Source organism: Ursus maritimus, unplaced genomic scaffold (assembly GCF_017311325.1).
Source record: "Ursus maritimus isolate PB19 unplaced genomic scaffold, ASM1731132v1 scaffold_2, whole genome shotgun sequence".
NCBI classification, from domain to species: domain Eukaryota; kingdom Metazoa; phylum Chordata; class Mammalia; order Carnivora; family Ursidae; genus Ursus; species Ursus maritimus.
The window spans coordinates 10,359,856-10,381,917 of NW_024424452.1; the positions used below are offsets into that span (position 1 = coordinate 10,359,856).

A 22,062-nucleotide genomic window follows, 5' to 3' on the forward strand; every position below is an offset into this window, starting at 1 on the left:
CCCCCCCCCCCCCCGGGTCAGCCTGCGGGCCGCCCTCACGCATAGAATCCTAAGACCTCTCTTCCTCCTCCTGATGGATCTGGAGCCTGGCTCTTTCATGCTTATTCCTACTTAACTAGAGTGGGACCATTTTCTAGGTCATGGAAAATTCTTGCCTGTTTTTGCGGCTGCGTGGCCATCTTTCACGGGCTGTGTCCTTACCGACGTGGCCAGTCCCCTGCGGTGTTTCAAGTTATTTCCAATTACTCACATTGTCTAAATATACTCACGTACACATTTTTTGGTCTACACCCGTCCATGTTTCAGATCATGCTTTCAAGTAGAACGGGGTGTTGGGTTTCAGGGCAGTGAGGCCTCGCCTGTTGACTTGGGTCTGCTGCTGTCACTCGCTTCTCTTCCCTGATGGAGATGTTTGTCTCCTATGTGACGGATCCTTCCTGGGTCCCCACCCCCTCGGAAGCCTGGCTTAGCCCGCCCTCAGGTGCTGGGATGGTTAAGGCCAGGCGCCCGTGTGTGCTGGGACAGAGGCCTTCCCAAGACAGTGGGTCTTAGGCCGTTAGGGGTTGAGGGATGTGACAGGCACTGGGGCACTGGGCATTGGGGACACGTGGACCTGAGGTTCCCACTGGGCGATGCTGGCCTCTGCCGTTCCTGGCTGGGCCCTCCTCCCTCACAGCGAGGCCCACCACGGTCTGTGTCCCACCAGCCGGCAGGGGAGTGGCAGGCCTGGCTCCTCGCACCCCTCTGCCTCTCTCACAGCCCTCCCCCACCTGGACCCCAGTCCCAGGAGGAGGCTGACGCGGAACTGGCCCTTGCTCGGGGCCCAGTATGTTACAGAAGCAGAGGAGAAGCTGCAGCGGGCCCGGCTGCTGGTGGAGAGCGTGCGGAAGGAGAAGGTAGACCTGTCCAACCAGCTGGAGGAGGAGAGGAGGTACGCCCCCCCCCCCTGCCCTGGGCCTGGGGGACATTTGAGCTCTGCGGGCCTGCCCCTCATCTGCAAAGTGGGGTGATGATCCCCATCTTGGCGGGCCTGAGGAGTCATCACTTCCGTCCGCTGCTCTCCTTCCTGACTTGCCCATGTAGGACATCCTGAGGGGAGCACGCAGGGTGGGGGGCCCCCCTCTCGTGCCAGCTGCATCCTCAGAGCACCCCGTTGGGCTGGGTTGTGCACGGAGCTCCCAGCTTGGCGGGGTCAGGACGCTGAGGCTCTGAGAAGCAGCTCCGAAAGGCCCCTGGAAACACCTTGCTTCAGGTGTCAGCCCCAGGCTGAGGGCTTCCGTGTGCTGTCTCTATCTTACCATGAGCCCAGGAGGTGGCTATTGCCCCCATGTCACAGATGAAGAAACTGAGGCTCAGAGCGGGCGGGGATTTGCCTGAGGCCACCAGGCTGTTGGTGAGGACGCGGGTTTTTCTGTCCCGCCGCTGTGGCCAGTGGGGACTGTGGTTCCCCCTGTGCGGCGCCTCTGGCCTGACTTGGTCCTGGGTCACCTGCGGGACAGAGCCTACAGGGGACGGGGCTTCTCTTGGCCCAGGTCCTCTCCCTGTCCCCCTAGCCGACACCCAGGTTTCTGGGGCTCCCTCCCCTCCCCCGTGCCTCAGGCAGCCCCCCAGCCTCAGCCCCCGCCCCAGGCTGTTGTTACCGTCTGACTAGGAGCGAGAAGGGCTTATTTATATCTGCCTGAGACAGTTTTCGGGGCCCACACATCTGGTTCCCATGGCAACACGCCGGATGCTGACAAACAAAAAAACTTGAAGATGTCTTGGGGGTCGTGTTCACCAAGGGCCTGGGTGCAGTCCCCTGGGCTTGCTGGGTGGCCTTGGGCAGGTCTCTTGCCCTTCCCGGCCCCACGTCCCCATCTGTATGCCTGGAGCTGTAGGAGGCCCCCCGGGAAGGGCAGCTCCGTGAGCGGTTCTGTGCCCGCGTCTCCCCGGTGCTGTCTTGGCATGTGGGTGGGTGACTGTGTCTCCCCGAGGGTGGCTTCCAACGCCTGCAGCAGGCCAGTGGGGGCCCTCCTCAGGGAGCAGCCCCAGGACTCTGGCCCCCGATTTTGCGGGGAGGGGATGAGAGTGAGGTCAGCAGGGAAAGAAACCCACGCTCCCTCCCTCCCTCCGGGCAGACTGTTCTCGCAGCCGCAGTTTCCAAGCCCATCCTGCTACCTGGTCCCACAGCCACCCTAGGGAGGAAGGGTGTTGCCTGACATGCCCCCGTTTTAGAGAAGCTGGTGGTCTCTGAGCAGAGCACGGAGCCAGCAGTTGGGAGGGCGAGAGGTTTCCAGGAGGCTCTGGAAACTGTGACTCTGGCGTGGTCTGAGCTGGTCTCTGCCTTCCCTGAGCTGAGGCCCACGGCCCTGAGCCCAGCCCGCTCAGCCCCCTCTTCCCCTGCAGGAAGGTGGAGGACTTGCAGTTCCGAGTGGAGGAGGAGTCCATCACCAAGGGAGACCTGGAGGTAATGGTCGGAGGACTGCCCCGCCCACCCCCCCCAGCTCCGTGCCCCCCTCCCCGGGCCCAGCCCTTGCAGGGCACATGGTCCTGAGGACCAGGCAGCAGCTCTGGCCTCCCTGGGAGGGGACTGGGGAATGTCAAGGGAGAAATCCCGAAGGGGCCCCTGGGAGACTGGGGCGGGGGTAGGTCATGAGAGACTCGTCTGGTGGGGGGGCAATGGCTGAGCTCCACGAACCCCAGGCGGCCATTCTTCCGTTTGTTTGGTAGCCAGGTGGGGTGGACCAAGGGTTGCCCCAGGACTAGGCCTGAGAACATAGTGGCCCAGCAGAAGTGTATCTGTGGGTGTCCTGTCCCTGGATGACTCTGGCTAGGGGAGGGACATGAGTGGCCTCTGTCCCTTCTTTGTTGGGCAATAGCCCTAAAGGTATCCCTTGGGTCCTTCATTTGTCCTGGATTCCACATGACAGGTTGGCTGGAAGTAGCTTCTTGTTGAGTCTCAGAGCTTAGAGATGGCAAAACAGCCGCAGGAAGTCAAAGGGACTCACCCAGTCAGGGAGCGAGGCGGCAGCCCCTGGGACCAGGACCCAGGACTCCTGACTCCCGAGCACAGCCCTCAGGAGGACCACTTGTGGCGTCTCCTGAGTTACAACACCTGGGTGGGGGGTCTGCGCAGAGGTGAGCCTTCATTCCCCCCCCACCCTCTCTGAGCTGAGGGACGGGTGCTCCCATCAGTTAGTGAAGGCCCCCCGCCACCCCCAGCCCTCCTCACTACGTCACGCAAAGACCTCAGGGCTCATGAGGCCACANNNNAATGCCTCGCTGCTGTGGTCCTCCCAGCTCCCTGGGAGGTGACGAGGGACGAGGACTCCTGCAGCTGTCGGATGGGGCAGGGGACAGTGAGTTCAGTCCTCTGCACGCTCTCCTGGCCCTGACAGGCTCTGGGCAGTCCCTTCCCTCCCCAGGCCTCGCTTTGCTCATCTGCGAAAGAGGAGGTTGAACTAGGCCAGTGATTCTCAGACTTGCGAATCCATCACCGGGAGGGCGTGTTCAGACACGGTGCTGGGCCCAGCCTCGCAGTGGCTGTTCCGGAGGTCTGGGTGGGACCTGAGAATTTGCATTTCTAGCAAGTTCCCAGGTGATGCCAGTCTAGGGGCCACACTTTGGGGATCACTGCACTAGGTCTTTTTTTTTTTTTTTAAGATTTTATTTTTAAGGAATCTCTGCACCCAGCGTGGGGCTCGAACTCACAACCCTGAGATCAAGAGTCACACACTGCACCGACTAAGCCCGCCAGGCGCCCCTGCACTAGATCATTTCTGAGCTCAAATTAGAAATTATGGTTTCTGATCTTGTAAAGGGGCTGCCTTAAGAGCCCATGGCTTCGTTGCCCAGCAGAAGTGTATCTGTGGGTGTCCTGTCCCTGGATGACTCTGGCTAGGGGAGGGACATGAGTGATCTGGGTAGAGTTGCTGCCAGCTACCCCTAATGGAGATTTTGCCACCCGGGCTTTAAGGATGGATGTTGGGGTACAACCCCGACGTAGGAGCCCCAGCCCAGCGTAATTAGGATGTTCTCTTGTACGTTTCCCTCGTAGCCAAGGTGACAGGTCATGTGGCTGCTTTCTGGCTGGCTTTCCGGCTGGGCGGCTGCCCTCTTGCAGGAGTTGGGGTGGGCTTCTGGAAGAAGCACCTGTGGGTGCAAGGGACAGAGACCCCTCGTGTGCACTTCACTCAACGGGGTTTACTGAACGTCTACAGGGAACTGTCACCGGCAGTTCAAGGACCCCACGCAAGAAATAGCATCAGGAGCCAAGCCCCTTCTTTCTCTGCTCAGGGGTTTCCCTCTGCTCTTGACTCGTGGGCAGTCTGCATGTCTGTCTGTCTCTCTCTTTCTCCTCTGTCTCTCTGATTGTGTCTCCTGGACTCTTGGCACATTTGCTCCCTCCTCCTGGCCCCGCCAGGCTCCAGCACCCGCCTCCTACCATCACCTACCTCTGTCCTCTGGAGAGAATCCGATTGGTCCCAGGCTAGCCAATGAGCTGGCTGGTTTTGGATTAGGCCTCCATCCCAGCTCCTTCGGCCCCAACTAGGAGAGCCTGGGAGAGACAGTGACAGTGACAGCCAGCCAGTCAAGGGGCACTGGGGTCCCCTTGCTGCTGTTTTTCCTGTGACCACATTCATGACGACCAGAACACAAATGGTTCCAAAGTTCTGCTCACACCCACCCATCTCCAGAGTCAAAAATAAAACCCAGAGCATTCCTGTGAGCTCCTGGTCTCCCACCAGCTGTCACCCCATCTCTCTGCTTGTCCTACTCCTGGCCTCACTCCCCAGTTCCAGCCTCTTAGTCTCCTTCCTGATCTCTAAATGTCAGCCTGTCTCAAGGCCCCTTTGCCCCTCGATCTTCGCTGTCCCCGAGAGCCTCCAGTCTGTGTCATTTGGTGTCCTCTGTGAGCTCTCGATTCCCTCGGTCCCCCCCGAGCGCCACCCTGGTGTGCCTTGTGGACATCTCCCCCAGGAGGAGGGAGAGACGGGCCCCAGTAGCAGTTTCCAGGGGCCGCCGTAACAAATGACCACAATTCAGTGGCTTAAACCACGCACACTTATTTTCTCACTGTTCCGGAAGCCAGACGTCTGAGATCAAGCGATTGGCAGGCTTGCTTCCGAACCTTTTCCATGCCTCTCTCCCAGCTCCAGTAAGGTTGCTGGCAACCCTTGGCATCCCTCGGCTTGTAACTGAGTCACCGGCTCTGTCGCCACATGGCCTTTGTCCCTGCGTGTTCCTGTGGCTCTGACTTGCCTTCAAATGAGGACACCCGTCATTGGGGTTGGGGTCCACCAGTATGACTTCATCTTAACTAATCACGTGTACGGAGACCCCTCTTGCGAAACAAAGCCCCATTCGGAGGCTCCAGGTGAAGGTGAGGTTTTGGGAGACACCGTTCAACCCAGCACAGCACCCCCAACAGAACCTGTGCAAACAGATCTCCCCATTTGTCCCTGACCCTCCCCTCCCTCCGTCTCAGCAGTTGGCCCTGCAGCCCCACAGATGGTTGCTTAACTGACTCATCTCGAATCTTTCCCTCATCCCTCCGTCAGAAGTCCTCCTGACCTTGACCTTGCCTCCCCACGGGGAGGGAGGAGGAAAACTTCTCTGCCTCCCCACGGCCACCTCCCTGGGCCAGGCCCCAGCACCTTGCCTCGGACAGCCGCGCCGGCTCCTACTTGGCACCTCCTGTGTTCTTCCGCGGTCCGTTCTCCACACTGAAGCCAGATAGCCCTTAAAAATACAGCTTTGGCATTTTGAACGCTGGGCGGTTTTGAGCCTGCACAGAAGTGGGGAAGAAGCTATGATGAACGCTCCTCATTGGCCGGCAGCGGGCTTTAGGGCTGATCAACTCATGGCCGACCCTGGTCCAGCTCTCCCCCCACCCACAGCCCCCTCTCAGCGTGACTGTAAAGCAAACCGCTGACCAAATCTAAAAAGGTAAACCAGCCCCTGCTGCTTCCCTGCACACATCTGGCACTACAGCCCCAGGGAACCGTAGGCTCTTCCAGAGTGGCCCAGAGGAGCCCCTCGGGGACCCAGCCCTGCGCACCTGTGCCCAGGGCCCGTGGGGCTCCTCTCTTCCTGGACGCCCCAAGCTCTGCCTCTGAGCGTCTCCATGTGCCCATTCCTGCTTCTCCTTCAGGCCTCACCATCCACTGTATTTCTCAGCGAGGCCCCCTCTGCCTCTTCGATATTACCTCCATCCCCTGCATCCCCCCCACCTCGCCCTGTTCCCAGCTCCAGCCACAACCTGAAACCCTCTATTGTTTGCGTCCATCCCCACAATGTACACCCCTGTGGGTGGCCCTGTCTGTCTCGTGCCCCGTCATGTCCCCACTGTCCGAACAGGGCAGGAGCACAGGGAAAGTGCTTCTGCGGGAGTGGGAATCCCATGTTACAGGCCGGGGGCAGCTTTTCCGGTTCTTGAACGGGTGTTCGCCCCATTGCACCATGAGCACGTGGGTGCCTCTCCCCGCTGCCACCCGAGTGGGGACCCGACCTTGTTGGGGTTTGGTTGTTGTCGATTAATCAGTCATCTGGGGCTTACGTGTGATGATTTTGTTAATTAAATAGCATCTGTGGGGTCACTGGATCACTTGCAGGGGAGGACCCGTGGTAACAGGGAGGGCCAGGCTCGGGAACTCAGAGTCAGCTCTCTGCTGACTGGTGCGCTGTGAGGACTAAAGAGGGTCAAGAGCAGTGACGCAGGCCTCTGACCTTCAGGAGCCCCCAGTGCAGGTGGGGAATCTCCTCCCCCACTAACGATTCCAGCCCGAGGGCTATCCCAAGGCGGTGGCTCTGCGCTTTGCAGGGGTGTGGGCACAGTGTCTGCGGGGAGAGGTTCTAAAGTTAGCGCAGGAGACAAAAGTTGCTTCCACCCTTAGGCTGCCTCCAGCACCTTGACCATGGGCGTGGGTTTCTGAACATCAGCTCCAGGGACCTTGAGAGTGAGAAGCAGGAACGTGGTGGCCCCACTCCTCACCCTGGGTGGAGTCCCTGGAGCGGAGGGAAGGCCAGATCACCCACCCCACCTAAAATGGAGCCTTAGAGGCTGTTTTCCACCCTCAGGTTCCTGTGGTTGGATTTATCTTAATTAAGCAAGCACTCGAAGCAAGTCCCCTGTGGATTTCCCTGTGCCCCCATGGAGACCCCAGCCCACAGACCAGGAGGCTAGAAGTTTGGAAAGGGGGTGATACTGGGAGGTTGGGGGGGCGTCCTTTTGAGAGCACCAAATGAGGCTATCTTGGAATTCTGAGTCTGGGGGCTTTTTCTTGTCCGCAGAGACACCAGTCATCATTTATGATCCTGCGCCACCTAGCGTGGGTCCTGGGCTGAGCTGCGGTGCCCGTGCTCTGGGAGAGGAGGGTGGGGATGAGCCTCCCACCCCCCAGGGGCTGACCCCGAGACACCATTGTCAGCCTGTAATTTCCTGGAAGAGCCCGAGGCTGACTGCTTCTTAGTGCTGTGGCATGATGCCCTCTTGAGAGAGAGGGAGACAGAGAACCTTTTTAGTTGTTCCTTCAGGAACGTTCTCAGAGATAAGATCATAGGCCAGAGGACAGAACCGTCTCTCTAGCTCTGTAGGGATTGCAGGCGTTTCTCAGATGGGTTTACACCCTTGCTGGTGACGGGTGTGCGTGTGCTTGCTTTTACACGTATGTGCAGTGTGGGGAAGCCCTACCTCTTCAGACTGGCCCCGCAGATTTGCTCTAAACTGCTTCTCCTGGGGCTGGAGGCTGAGGAGGACCCCCTGGCTTCTCTGCACAATGAACTTGGTCTCCAGATTGCCCCGGGCGCCCCCGAGCCTGCACCCTTGGCCCCTGCCACCCTTGCCAGTCTGTTACGAGAAACCCAAATGCCAGGCTGGATGCCGCGAGAACATCGGGCTTTGTTAGCGTGGGAAGCCAGAACAGAAGCGTTCTTGTGCTTTGGGGAGACCAGGCATCCTCCGCGGGGGTCCCCGGGGGATGGGCACCGAGTCACTGAGCTTGGGCAGGGCAGTGGGAGGCAGAGCCTGGCCTCCACCAGGGAGGCCAGGCTGGGAGAATCACGATGGGGTAGAAATATCTTTTAAAACCTTCCCATTCCATTGGTTCTTGCACCTTCAGCTCAGGCCTGGGGAGCCTGGAGTCCTGGGTTCCTTTACTGATCCATCCATCCCGGGGCCTGCAGTGGGCAAGATCCTGTGCCTAAAATGAGCGACGGCCCGATGGGGAGCAGGAGGAGACTGGGGCCCCTCCCCAGAGCCGCAAGGGGTGTCAGGAGGGAGCCCTGTGCCCTGTGACCACCCTCTCCTGGGTGGGGTGGCTTGGGGGGTGGGGTTGCTGCAGCCCCTCCCCTGCCTTGAAGCAAACCCACCTAGGGCCCCAAAGGGGGGCAGCTGGCGGACCCAGCCCGGCCCACCTCCCCGGACTTCCTCTGTCCTCGCGCCACCTCCTCTCCTCGACCTGCTCTCCTGTCTCATTCACGGAAGATGACGCTGCCTCTCTCTCTCTCTCTCTCTTCCTCTCTCTTCCTCCGGCTTCCTCTGCCCTGTACTCCTTTCCCCTGGCCCGCCTCCCCACCCGCCGGGGTGGCCCAGACCCAGACGCAGCTGGAGCACGCGCGCATTGGGGAGCTGGAGCGGAGCCTGCTACTGGAGAAGGCGCAGGCTGAGCGGCTGCTCCGCGAATTAGCCGACAACAGGGTAACGCCGCCTCCGGCCCCGTGGGCGCCTTGGCCCCTTCTCGCCTCCTCCGGCTTCTCTGTTTTATTATTTTTTCTGCCTTTGGCTGCTATCCTCATTGTGTTTCGCCTTTTTTGCACCCCTTCCAGGAGGGAAGTCGAGGTCTAGGGATGCTTTGACTCCATTGCCACATGACGCTTGTTGGGGAGGAGGGGGTCTTGGCTCTCTGGGACCGTGCGCCCCAGTTCATGGCCCCATGGCTGGGGATGTCCTGCAAGGCCCTCCCCCTCCCTCCCTCCCCATGCATTGCAGTGACAAGGCTTTGTCATGTTCAGAAATGGGGGGGGGCCTCTTGGGAACGGTCGGCCCCTTATATATATGGGCAGGCACAGTGACAACCTATCCACGTCTCCCTTCTCCCCAAGTGGGGGAGGCTGAGGAAGGCAGGAGGTCAGGGGACTGCAGATCCAGGCTTCTCTGGCCCAGGGGGTCTTAATTCTGTGGCAGGAGAGGCTAGCCTGAAGGACCTGGGGCTTTGGGGGTGTGGGGGTGTCCCTAGGGCATGAGATTCTGTGTCAGACCCAGGGGTGGGGCTGTTGAGATACAATAGATCAGGGAAAGCTCTGTGGGGGTGAGGTCCCACCAAGTCCCAGGGCAGGTTCTGGGCCCGGCTGGCCCCTCCGCGCCCACCACGCCTGCCCAGGGGACCGGCTCCCTGTGCAGGTGCACACATCCACACAGCTGGCCTGCCCAGCCCAGCTGCACTTCTGGCCATGGAGCTAAACAGCTGGCTAGCACCGATGGGTTCGGACCCTCTGAGCAGGGTGGGAGGTGGGGCGAGCAACGGTCCGTTTCTGCAGGTCGGCCTTTCCACACACTGGCCATTGTTGGGTGACCGTGTGTGCTTGTGTGGGATGCACGTGTGTGCGCGGAGGCTGGTTGCAGAAACCGACCCAGTCTTGGGTGACAGGCTGGAGCCCTCCACCCCGAGGCACCTTGATCTGGGGCTTAGCCTCATTTATAAAGACAAAAACATTTACTGAACTAAAGGTCACCTCCAAAAACAAATTTTTTTTAAGTTAGGAAAAGATTTAAAGTTGTACATGTATTGTTTCAAATACGACCGTGATCGTCGTGATCCAAGTGGGTTTTTGGAGGGTGGAGCCTCTGCTCTCAGTTATCCATCAGGAGGCGGGTCTGGGAGCATTAATTTTGTTCTGCCTCAGGCATTAAACCAGACCTTTCTTTGGCCATCCTCTCCAGACAGCCCTTCTGTGAATTGACCCATTCCGGCTGGGGACCCTCCCCGTGCAAAATTCCCTCCTAAGGAAAGCCAGAACCTCAAACAGGTGGTTCTTTTAACCCCTGATTTGTCCCAAGCCACACAGGGCCGCAGGGACGGTCGACTCCCTGAGTCACCGGGCTACAAGCCAGGGCAGTCTCTCGGGAGGCGGTGGCGGGCGGGCACTCGGGCGGGGTGGGCGCCCTTCCCTTCCATGAACCTCCCCCCTTGCCCTGGCTGCATCCCCCAGCCCTCCCGCTGGCCCGCTGACCTCCGGCTCCCTCTCTCCCTGGTAGCTGACCACGGTGGCTGAGAAGTCGCGTGTGCTGCAGCTGGAGGAGGAGCTGAACCTTCGGCGCGGCGAGATCGAGGAGCTGCAGCAGTGCCTGCTGCACTCGGGCCCGCCACCCGCCGACCACCCCGAGGCCGCGGAGACACTGCGGCTGCGCGAGCGGCTGCTGTCCGCCAGCAAGGAGCACCAGAGGGAGAGCGGCGTGCTGCGGGACAAGTACGAGAAGGCACTGCGGGCCTACCAGGCGGAGGTGGAGAAGCTCCGGGCGGCCAATGAGAAGTACGCGCAGGAGGTGGTGGACCTCAAGGCCAAGGTCCAGCAGGCCACCAGCGAGAACATGGGGCTCATGGACAACTGGAAGTCCAAGCTGGACTCGCTGGCCTCGGACCATCAGAAGTCCCTGGAGGACCTCAAGGCCACCCTGAACTCGGGCCCGGGCGCCCAGCAGAAGGAGATTGGTGAGCTGAAGGCCGTGATGGAGGGCATCAAGATGGAGCACCAGCTCGAGCTGGGCAACCTGCGGGCCAAGCATGACATCGAGACGGCCGTGCACGTCAAGGAGAAGGAGGGGCTGCGGCAAAAGCTGCAGGAGGCCCAGGAGGAGCTGGCCGGGCTGCGGCAGCACTGGCGGGCCCAGCTAGAGGTGCAGGCCAGCCAGCACCGGCTCGAGCTGCAGGAGGCCCAGGACCAGCGCCGCGACGCCGAGCTGCGGCTGCACGAGCTGGAGAAGCTGGACGTGGAGTACCGGGGCCAGGCGCAGGCCATCGAGTTCCTCAAGGAGCAGATCTCCCTGGCTGAGAAGAAGATGCTGGACCACGAGCTGCTGCAGCGGTCAGAAGCCCAGAGCAAGCAGGAGGCCGAGAGGCTGCGGGAGAGGCTTCTGGTGGCTGAAAACAGACTGCAGGCCGTCGAGTCCCTGTGCTCGTCCCAGCACAGCAACGTAGGCGGCTGCCTCTCCTGCCGGGCTGGGGTCGGGGGGACGGGGGTGGAGGGGCTCGGGCACGGGGGGCCCCGGCATTGGCTGACCCCTTCCTCCCAGCCAGGCCCATGCGAGAACAGAGGGTCCCCCTCATCCCTCCATCAGTAGGGCAGGGTGGCCATGGGGGCCCGACGTGGTCAGAGCTGAGCTGGCTGGGCCCCCACAGCCCGGGCCTGGAGAGCTGCATACCTCAGCACGAAGGGCACAGCTTTCCTCCCAATCGCCAGGCCCCTGCTTCTCCCAGACGTGCCCCATGGTGCAGGCTCCTGGACCTACCTCCCCAAGGCGCCAGCCCCAGGAGCTCCGTGGGGCTTGCGTGGTGTGGAGGGCAAGCCCTCCCTGTCCCTGGGGTGGGGGGGAGATGGGTCCCCATCTCCAACACGAGCACCAAACTAGGTGACCTGAGGGCAGCCCCCTTTTGCCAGTCCTACTGGGACTGTGAGCAACAGTCCAGCGGCCAGAGGGGGGCGGTCTCCAGAGTGGGCGCTGGGAGGCTGATGGGGCATAGCTCTAGAGCGGCTGTCGCTACTACTGTCAGTTCTGGGCCAACTCTCGAAGTCCTCCAAACATCTAGCTCGTCTTCCTTCAGCTCAGCACGCTGGGGAGGCCCAGGCGTTGGGTGGTGTGGGCTGTGAGCTCGCCAGCCTGGAAGGGCCTTTTGAGTCACTCTGGGCACCAGACCCTTGTGCCAGGACCTCCCGTTGCCTTTTCTTAACCTTTGCAAGATCAGTGTTGGCTCTGGTTCATAGATGAGCAAAGCGAGACTGAGACGGAAACTCTCCCAGGGTTTCCAGCCCACCGGCGGTAAGGTCAAGTCCAGCTCCACTGCTAGAGGGCCGACTGAGGGTGCCGGGGATGACATGAGTCAAATCCTAGACGAAGAACAGCGAGCAGCACGATCCTTGCGTTTATATAGGCCCTGGGCCCTCTTTTTTTTTTTTTTTTAAGATTTTATTTATTTATTTGACACAGAGAGAGACAGCCAGCAAGAGAGGGAACACAAGCAGGGGGAGTGGGAGAGAGAGAAGCAGGCTTCCCGTGGAGCAGGGAGCCCGATGTGGGGCTCGATCCCAGGACTCCGGGATCACGCCCTGGGCCTAAGGCAGAGCTTAATGACTGAGCCCCCCAGGCGCCCCAAACCCTGGGCCCTCTTGAACGTTGGATTTACGCTAGAACAACTTCTAGCAGGCGGTGTTCAGGAGTTTCAAGGACAGGTGCCTTTTTTGTAGAAGCAGCTTTGCCTGTGTCCCGCCTTGTGTCCCGTTGTGGCAGCCTTTCTGCCCCCTTCTCCCAGGGAGGGACCATTTTTAGCAAGTGCTCTCCCAGGATCCTGGGCAAAGGGGAAAGGAACAGCCCCCAGAGTCTCTTGTGTGCACATGGCCTGGTTGGCTGCTCAGAGGAGAGGGAGTCCCTTAGCAGAGGAGGTTTGGACTGCTGTGGTTCCATAGGACGGCCCCGTTCCCCCAGTCACAGACCTTAGGCCAGGGAGTGGGCGGTGACCTGGGGAAGGCCCCTCTCTTGATTTCCACACACGTGGAGCCTCGGTCTGGACACACATGACTCCCAGATGCAGAGGTTTAAGTGCAGGGACAACTGGCCGACACTTAAAAAGGGGGCTCGGGATGTATGAACAGAAGTATGAGGGGCAGGTTGATGGAGGTGACTGCCTGCTCAGCTCTGTGCTGCCCCACAGTGTTAGACTGTCAAACTGCAGACCTAGAGGACAGCCAGCTTGGGCAGGAGGCTGGACATTTTTTTCAAGAAGCCGTGGGGACCCTGTTGCTGTTTGCCATCCAGATTTTTTTTTTCTTCATTGATCTTTTCTTCATTGGCTTCTGGGTTTAGTATTAAGAAGAAGTCTTGGAGGGAGAGGAAGTAGCATTTCTTGACGTCCCTCCGGGAGCTGCCCTATGGCAGCTGATGCTTGTTTTATGGATGGGAAACCAAGGCGGGGATTTTGCCTCTGGATGATGATGGAACCAGATTTCCAGGACTAATCTCTGTGGGCGTCCCAGGGAAGGAGACATCTGTTTAATATAATAAACATTTTCAACAAAGGAAGGGGTGGGAGGGGTTCACGGGGAAGCTGCACAAACAGCCTTTGGGGGCACTGGGAGCAGGAAGGGGGTTCCTCTGTTGTTGGGGGGTTAGGATGGAGAACATTTGTCCTCCTTGCCACTGTATCAAGTCCCTGAGAGCCAGCCTCTATGGGGGTGAGGTTGCTGGCTCGGCTGGCCATGGCGGGGGGCGGGGGCCGAGCGTCCCCCTTACCAGGCTCTTCTTTCAGATGATTGAGTCCAACGACATTTCAGGGGAGAAGGTCAGGATGAAGGAGACTATAGAGGGTGAGTGGCCGCGGGGCTGGGTGGGACCCTGGGCTTTCGGGTTTATGAAGTGCCGGGCATTGGGCTAAGCCCGTTGTTACTTGTTTGGCTTTAACTTTGTTTTTTAAATCGGTGTAAACTTAAAATGGGTCAAAGGGCAGTGTCCGGCAAAGGGTGCCCCGTTGCCTGATTTCCCTCCCTAAAGGCACCGTGTTGGCCGACTTAAGGTTCCTTTCCAGAGACGTTTGTGTACAAACACCTAGGCAGCACAGCCACGCCTCCCATGCTGTTCCGCCCCTTTCTCTTCTCCGTTTCACAGTGCCTCACAATGTACTGTTCCTTATCTGTACATTCTCTTCCACAATGCAGAATAATCCTTCACTCGGAGCTCCTGTCGGGTGTGTGTAGCCAGTTTCCTACTAACGGATCGTAGGTTGTTTCCAGTCTTTGTCTGTCACAAACATTGCTTCAGTAAATTACCTTCTCCTCTTTGGGGCTCAAACAGCTTTAACTCCCACCAGCTGTGGTTGAAAGTATGTTTCCCCACAAGCCTCACCAGCGAAATAGTCCATCACACTGTGTGATCTTTGCCAGTCTGAGCAGTAAAAAGATCTTACCTGGTGTAACTTCAACTTGCCTTTCTCTTTCTTCATGTCCAGTGTTCTACTTGCATCTTTTGCTCATGTTTTCCTAGTAGGTTGTTGATCTTTTTGTTGATTTTTAGAAACTCTTTATATATGACAGTGCAAACATTTTTTTTTCCCCATATGTGGTTTGCCTTGTGACTTTTCTTATGGTCGTGTGTGCCATGCAGATTTCTTTTAAAGATTTTATTTATTTATTTGAGAGAGAGGGAGGAAGAGAGCAAGTGGAGGGGCAGAGGGGGAAGGAAAGAGAAAGCAGACCCTGCGCTCAGCAGAGAGCCTGATGCAAGGCTTGATCTCACGACCCAGAGATCATGACCTGAGCCAAAATCAAGAGTCGGATGTTCAACCAACTGAGCCACCCAGACACTCCCCCCCAAGCTTTATATTTTAATCACTTCAGGACTAGTCCTTCCTGTTCTGCTTTTTCAAAATTCTTTTGACTATTCTTTTTTTTTTGATGGAATATTAACATAAAATTAACTGCTTTAAAGTGAGTAATTGGGGGGGGAACATTTAGTACGTTCACCGTATTCTGCAACCACGACCTCTATCTAGTTCCAAAACATTTTCAGCTCCCCAGAAGGAAACCCCATGCCCATCATCAGTCCCTCCCCTGTCCGGCTCCCCTCCTCCCAGCTGCTGACAACCACTCGTCGGCTTTCTGTCTACGGATTTGCCCGTTCTGGCCGTTTAACACAAACGGCATCATACCGTAGGTGGCCTTTTACGTCTGGCTTCCTAGACTCAGGGTTCATCGTGTAGCGCGTCACTGCTCCGTTCCTGCTCGTGGCCGAGGAATATTCCATCACGTGCCCACTTTTAGTCTTCATCCAGCCGTTGGTAGATATCTGATCTGTTTCCACCCTTCGGCTGTTGTGAGTGATGTTTCTGTAAACGTGCACGAGGAGGCCTGTTGCGAGTCCCTGTTCCAGTTCTCTGGGGTTCGCCCGTATGTTCTGTGTTTAAGTCACTGAAGGAGCATTGGCCAGACTCTCTTGCTAGTGTTGCTTATTTTCCAAGTGGTTCTAGAATCAGCTCGTGTAGTTCCGTGAGAGCGAAAATCTTGTTGGTATTTTTATGGGCATCACGTGTACACTTACAAAGTGACTTATGGACATTGAGTGTGTTTCTAGCACTTTCCGTAGATTATCCTTTTTAGGACTATTCTGAGGCTATGAAACACATTACTATCCCCATTTTTCACTCAGGGAAACAGACTCCAAGAGTTAAATGGCCGGAGACCACATGGTGTTGGGGTCTCTTCTTCGGAGTGGGTCACCCAGTGAGAGGGCTGGTACGGGGAAGGATTTGGACCCCGGACCTCGTTTTCAGGTTCCTTCGGGAGGGCCGTGCCCTCACCCGCGACCTCTGGAACATTACGGCCCCTTGTTCCTCCCTTCTCCCCTAGGCCTACAGGACAAGCTGAACAAGAGGGACAAAGAGGTGACAGCCTTGATGTCCCAGACCGAAACGCTCAGGGCCCAAGTAAGTGGTAAGTCTCCCTCCCGCAGGGCAGATGCGGGGGGCTCTCACGGGGGCTCGAGCCAGTGGGGCGTGGACTGGGTTGGCTCCTGGGTCCGGGTGCCCTGTCCCACTCTGCCTCAAGAGGTGACGTGGGCCAGCCCACCTGCATGGACTTGAGCAGCAGAGAGTGGAGAGTGTGGCCCCCACGTCTTCCGTAAGATGATCCGCGGACCCCAGCTGCCTTCTTCCCCCAGAGCCAGTTCTGTGTTCTCTGTGTTCTGAAGTTCCATCAGCTTTCTCTCTCGTCTTGACTTCTTTTTTTAAATATTTTTATTTATTAGAGAGAGAGAGAGAGCACAAGCAGGGGGAGCGGCAGAGGGAGAGGGAGACGGAGACTCCCCGCTGAGCAGGGAGCCCGATGTGGGGCTCGATCCCAGGACCCTGGGATCATGACCTGAGCCGCAGGCAGAGGCTTAACCGACTGAGCCACCCCAGTGCCCCATCTCTCGTCTTGACTTTTTCATAAGTCACACAGATAGAGTGTCTGTGCCCCCGGCTCCTTTCTAGATGAAATACCAGGCTTTCAGACTTGGGGGCAGGGAAGGACGCTGGCCACAGCAGGGAGCAAGACACAGGGGACACAAGGACAGAGAGGGAGCCTGGGGAGAGGCACGGGTCTGGAATTTGTGGTTCTGTGAATGAGCCCTGCTTCTTGTCCACCCATGAGTGCCCATGAGACGGCCCCCGTCCTGGGAAATGGTCCCCACCCCCGACTTCTGTCCAGTTCCCATCAGGTGCACGTGGCCTCATTGGTCCCCACAGAGAGCAGTTGACCTCCAGCCTGTCCAAGGCTAAGGTGAAGATTAGCTTTCCCTGGTCTAGGACACAGTGTCGATGCCCGGGGCCTGTCTTGGGAAGGGTGGCCTGCTTCCCCCCGACACCAAAGGGCCTGTGTTGCTGTGCTTGGGATTGTGGCCTGCTCTGTGTCGCTGTTCTCTCGGCCCCTTGCTGCCTGGCTCTGCAGGACCAGAGAGACCCACTCAGTGGGGTGTGTCACCATGGTCCCCCAAGAAAACCGGCTCCCTGCCGGGGACAGATTCCCAGGGAGAGCCTGACCCTCTCTCTGCTTTCCCTGCTGGCTGACCCTCAGCACTGGAGACAAAGTGCAAGTCGGGAGAGAAGAAGGTGGACGCCCTCCAGAAGGAGAAGCGGCGCTTGGAGGCAGAACTGGAAGCCCTGTCGCGAAAGACCCACGACGCCTCAGGCCAGCTGGTCCTCATCAGCCAGGAGCTGCTCCGGAAGGAGCGGTGAGTCAGCCGCCAGCGGTGTGGTCGACCCGCCTGGCCCTAACCTTGACCCCACTCCACCTGACATTAGCCCGTCTTTTCCGGAGGCAGGGCAGGGGTGAGGCAGGTCAGACAGGCGGCCAGCATCACCAATGATCGCAGTACTCCTCTCAGATGAAGCTTCAGGATCCTTCCCAACACAGATCTCTGAGCAGCGCTTATAGGCAAGACTAGTGGTTCCCAAACTTCTTGGCCTCTGGGATCCCTTTAAACTCTTAAAAATTATGGAGGATTCCCAGAGAGCTTTTGTTTATTTATTCTGTATTTACCGTATTATCAGTTAAATCAGAAATTTGAAAATCTTTCTTAAACCGCTTAAAAATTGTAACAAGCCAGTTGCATCTCACATAAATAATACACTTTTGATAAAAAGCAACCGTTTTCCAAAACTTAAACTGTTTCATGGAAAGAGTGGCATTGTGTTACATTTTTGCAAATTTCTTGAATCTCAGGCTTCATAGAAGACAGCAGGATTCTCGTATCTTCCTCTGCATTCAATCTTTGCAGGTGTTGTTTTGAAGTGTATTATGAAAATCGGGCCTTACATAGATATGTAGTTGGAAAAGAGAGAGGAGTATTTTAATATCCTTTTGAGACTATTATTAATATGCCATGTGGGGGCGCCTGGCTGGCTCAGTCAGAAGAGCATGTGACTCTTGATCTCAGGGTCATGAGTTCGAGCCCCACCTTGGGTGTGGAGGTTACTTAAAAATAAAGTCTTTTTTTTTTTTTAATATTTTAATTATTTATTTGTCAGAGAGAGAGAAAGCGAGAGTCAGCACAAGCAGGGGGAGCGGCAGGCAGAGGGAGAAGCAGGCTCCCCACTGAGCAGGGAGCCTGATGTGGGACTCGATCCCAGGACCCTGGAATCATGACCTGAGCTGAAGGCAGATGCTTAACTGACCAAGCCACCCAGGTGCCCCCCAAATAAAGTCTTTAACAAATAAAAAAAAGTAAAAATAAAAAATAGAATGTCTTGCCACATGAGCTCTCTTGGATGAATGTTTTATTTAATTTTTCATTAAACAGATGTTCTCTTTTTTTTTAATTTGAAGAACATTCTAGAAAAGGCTCAGTCCTCTTGACCGTCCCATCCCCAAATCCTGGCCCCTCTTGGACTGTCACTGAATGGTTTCATGCCCCGTGTTTCCACTGCAGCCCCTCCTGGCATGGGTGCTGTCTTCATAGCCGGTGTCCCCCTTTCCGTGGCCAGCCCATAGGCACCTGGCAAATCTCCGGAACGTGGGGGCAGAGGGCCGGGGCTGACTAGCTTTTCTGTGCCCCGCACTGACCCCTCCCAGGAGTCTGAACGAACTTCGAGTGTTGCTGCTGGAGGCCAATCGCCACTCACCAGGACCCGAGAGGGACCTGAGCCGCGAGGTCCACAAGGCTGAGTGGCGGATCAAAGAGCAGAAACTCAAGGATGACATCCGGGGCCTGCGAGAAAAGCTAACCGGGCTGGTGCGTGGGCAGGGGATAGCCTGGAGACGGGGGAATGCCAGGGAGGGTGGAGGCTGGTGACCTCCTGGAGGCATCCCAGGGACAGCCAGGTCACAGGGAGGGTTTAGGAGGCCCTAGAATCATGGGCAGGGTCAGCGACGTAGCTGGTGGAGGGGCCACGGGTGACCCCTTTGCAGACATCGCGGCTGGCCACGTGGCAGTCTGGGTGACACAGTGTGAGGGAAGACTTCCGAAGACCCTGAGCTGTCCAGAGCTGGGATGGGCTCCTGTGGGGTGGTGAGCTCCCCATCCAGGGAAGTTATCAGCCAGAAACCAGCTCCTTCCTCAGGGTTTTGCAGTGGGGATTCACGCATCCGTCTCAGGAAGGAGATAGGACCTAGCAGAGCCCTTTCTAATCCTGAGCTTCTGGAAGCTGAGACTCCTCCATCAGGAACAGGAGCCTGCCTGAGTTGAGACCCCAGAGGTGGGGGGGAGTAGGCAGACCATGCTGGGAGCACAGGACAGAACCATCCCCACCTGTCCCCCTGTGGTTAGCATTGAGGACAAGGCTGTGGCCAGCTACAGGGCCCAGTTGGTCCCAGGGTATGGACAGGACAGGTTCCGCGAAGACAGGCCTGTTGCTGTGGGAAGCTGCTCCGAGGCCCTCACTGCCCTCCCACTCAGCTGCGTGGGTTCAGCCATTGGCGGAGATGGGAGGAGGGAGGGACAGGACCCGCCTGCAGCTGGGGGGCCCGCAGGGTCAAGGGGTCAGGCAGTCACTTGCTGCACACCCTTCCAATCCTGGCAGGCCTGGCCAGCAGGCAGGATTCCAGGGCCCTTTGCTGTCCTCATGCCTCTGATGTCTGCACAGGAGAAGACAAGGCCCTGGGGCCCATGGGGACTTCAAAGTTTTGATTCTCTGAGGCTTTCCCGGAGCCTCGTGGAGGAGGGCAGTGCCGTCCGGCTCATCTCCATGGGGCACAGGCTGGTTGAATTTGTGTGGGAAATTTGCCCAGGGCAGCGTCTCCCGTGCCCCGCTACGCTGTCCCCAGTGCCACAGGAGAGCTAGGGAAGGACTTGGTGGTTAGAAAGTCCCCACAGTGAGGGAGGTTTGGGTGGAGGATGAGAGCAGAGCAGAAGGTTCTGGAAGCACCTGGCCCGGGGACAGTGCGATACAGGTATGTGCGGGAGCAAGGAGGCTGGCAGGTGCATCTCCAGGTACCACGGTGGGCAGGGGACAGCTGTGGAAGGCTTGGAAGCTGAAGGAGACACATGTCCTGTTGGGGAGGGCAGGAGGAGTTCAGATGGACTGGAGGGTAAGAGGTGATGAAGCTGTGGGTCTGGGGGTGAGGAAGGGACCCACATAAAGACAGTGTGGAAGGCAGTGGGGGCCACGGGAGAAGGGAAGAAGGCAGGGGGCTCTGGACCTCAGGACTTGGAGAATGGGAAGCGGCTGCCAGCCTGGGAATTCAGGGCAGGGGATCCTCCTAGATACTTCTGTGGGGACCCCAGAGTGAGGGAGGAAGGCCTGACCCAGAGTCGAGGTGGGCCGGAAGGGGGGCCTGGAGGAGAGACCTCCCTGTCCCAGCACACACGTGCACACGTACATGCACGCGCAGACACGCTCACACGCATGCTCTTCGTCTCCCCTGCTGCGTCCAGGACAAAGAGAAGTCCCTGTCGGACCAGAGGCGCTACTCCCTCATTGACCCGTCCTCGGCACCCGAGCTCCAGCGGCTGCAGCACCAGCTCATGAGCACGGAAGACGCGCTGCGGGACGCGCTGGACCAGGCTCAGCAGGTGGAGAAGCTCATGGAGGCCATGAGGAGCTGCCCTGACAAGTCCCAGGTGAGCCACACGGGCCAGGGCTGGGCTGACCGGGCGGCGAGCTGTGGGGCGCTCGCTGTCCTCGGGCAGCATGGCCCAGTCCTGGGAACCCTGGTCCGAACGGGGAGATTCAGCCCTGTCCTCTGGGAGTCCCAGCCGAAGGGGGTATGTGGCTTGATCCTGAGGGGCTCAGACTGAGCTGGGGCTGCAGCCTTGCCCCGAGAGCCTCGGTCTCCTGGGGTCCTGGGGCACCCCCGCCTTCTGAAGAGCCTCTGGCGGCCCCTAGTGGTCACACCGGGAACTGCCGCCTGGTGACTCTCCCTCGGCCCCTGCCCGGGACTCTTAACAGGCCATCAGCAATTCCAGTTCTACAAATGGCCTCCACCAGCAAGACAAGGGCCACAAACAAGAGGTAAGGGACGCCCTGGCCCCCCGGGGGACACCCTGACACACCCACGGCCCTCCCACACGGGCCGACTTCTTAGGAGAAAAAAAACCCTGAAAAGCCACCCAAATTACAAAGGTGCCTTGCGCCAGGGGCTCTCTGGCCGGGGCGGTCCCACTCCATTCAGCCCTCATCCGCTCTTGTCACCTTGTTGCTCTTTTTCAAAAACTTGCATAATAAAAGTTCCACGTGCCTACTAGGAAACTTTTGGGGGAAAAAAAACCCAAAATAGAAGATACTCTTAGAGATGACCTAGGTTGACACTTAAGTGATATCCTTCCTGAATTTTCCTGTGAGTCTGTGTACGTGGACAGTCAATTCTCATTCGCTGATTCCTTATTTGCAAACCTACCTACTTGATAAGATTTGTGACCCCAGAATCAATACTCAGGGCCCTTCTATGTCATTCTCGGACATGTGCAGAGTGGAGAAAAATTCGAGTCACCTGACACGCACAATCCCAGCGGAGGTCGCACCAGGCGATGCTCGCCGCCCAGTTCCAGCTCTTAGTCATAAGTGTCCTTTCCACTGTCTTTTTGGTGCCATGTTTGTTCCATTTTTGTCCTTTTTCTTGGCGATCTCACTGTTTAAAACTACCCCTTAGGGCATCTGGCGGGCTCAGTTGGACAAGCGTGTGACTCATGATCTTGGGGTTGTGAGTTCGAGCCCAAGGTTGGGGGTAGGGGACTCGATCCCAGGACCCTGACATCATGACCTGAGCCAAAGTCAGCTGCTTAACCGACTGAGCCACCCAGGCGCCCCTTCACTGAATATTTTAAAAAATAAGCATCTTTTCTTGTCCTTAAAAGGTCTCTGAAAATTCTATAATTTACAAAATTGAGGGTGTAAAATTGGTTTCCTAGAACTTCATGGGCTAAAGGGTACCCATGACTCCCATGATCGTCATGTCTTTGCTTGACTGTTAAGGTGGGGGGTTTGTCTAGATTTTTTGTTTTTTGAGAGGTGGAGGGACGCAGAGGGAGAGGGAGAGAGACTCTTAAGCAGACTGCATGCCCAGCACGGAGCTCGATGCAGGGCTTAATCTCACAACCCTGAGATCATGACCTGAGCCGAAATCAAGAGTCAGACGCTTAACCAACTGAGCCACCTGGGCGCCCCATGACTGTTATGTTTTAACACGCCCCACCGCACAGTTAACCCCAGGCATTCACCCACAGTGTTGACAGGTACCCGCTTGAGTCCCAGGTGCCAGCCTGTTGAGGTGGGAGGAGCCCAGCCCCGGCTCTGCCCCTGGCTGGCTGTGTGACCTTGCAGGAGTAAGGCTGGAGCAGGGGAAGGAACTCTTCTCTGTCCGTCTTGGACCGTGGAGCCCCCACCCCCCCCCCCCGCACAGCTGCGG

At 57.7% G+C, this 22,062-nt stretch overlaps 1 protein-coding gene across 1 annotated transcript in view; it reads left to right on the top strand.

Annotated features, from left to right (window-relative positions):
- CLIP2 (CAP-Gly domain containing linker protein 2) overlaps positions 1-22,062 on the top strand; it is a 56,866-nt gene that overhangs the window by 32,065 nt on the left and 2,739 nt on the right. The window contains exons 7-15 of the mRNA XM_040634962.1: positions 828-931; positions 2,386-2,446; positions 10,235-11,170; positions 13,497-13,554; positions 15,589-15,672; positions 16,795-16,951; positions 18,292-18,451; positions 20,093-20,278; positions 20,607-20,669. Coding sequence (XP_040490896.1) covers positions 828-931; positions 2,386-2,446; positions 10,235-11,170; positions 13,497-13,554; positions 15,589-15,672; positions 16,795-16,951; positions 18,292-18,451; positions 20,093-20,278; positions 20,607-20,669 — 1,809 coding nt within the window. The remainder of the gene's footprint in view (positions 1-827; positions 932-2,385; positions 2,447-10,234; positions 11,171-13,496; positions 13,555-15,588; positions 15,673-16,794; positions 16,952-18,291; positions 18,452-20,092; positions 20,279-20,606; positions 20,670-22,062) is intronic.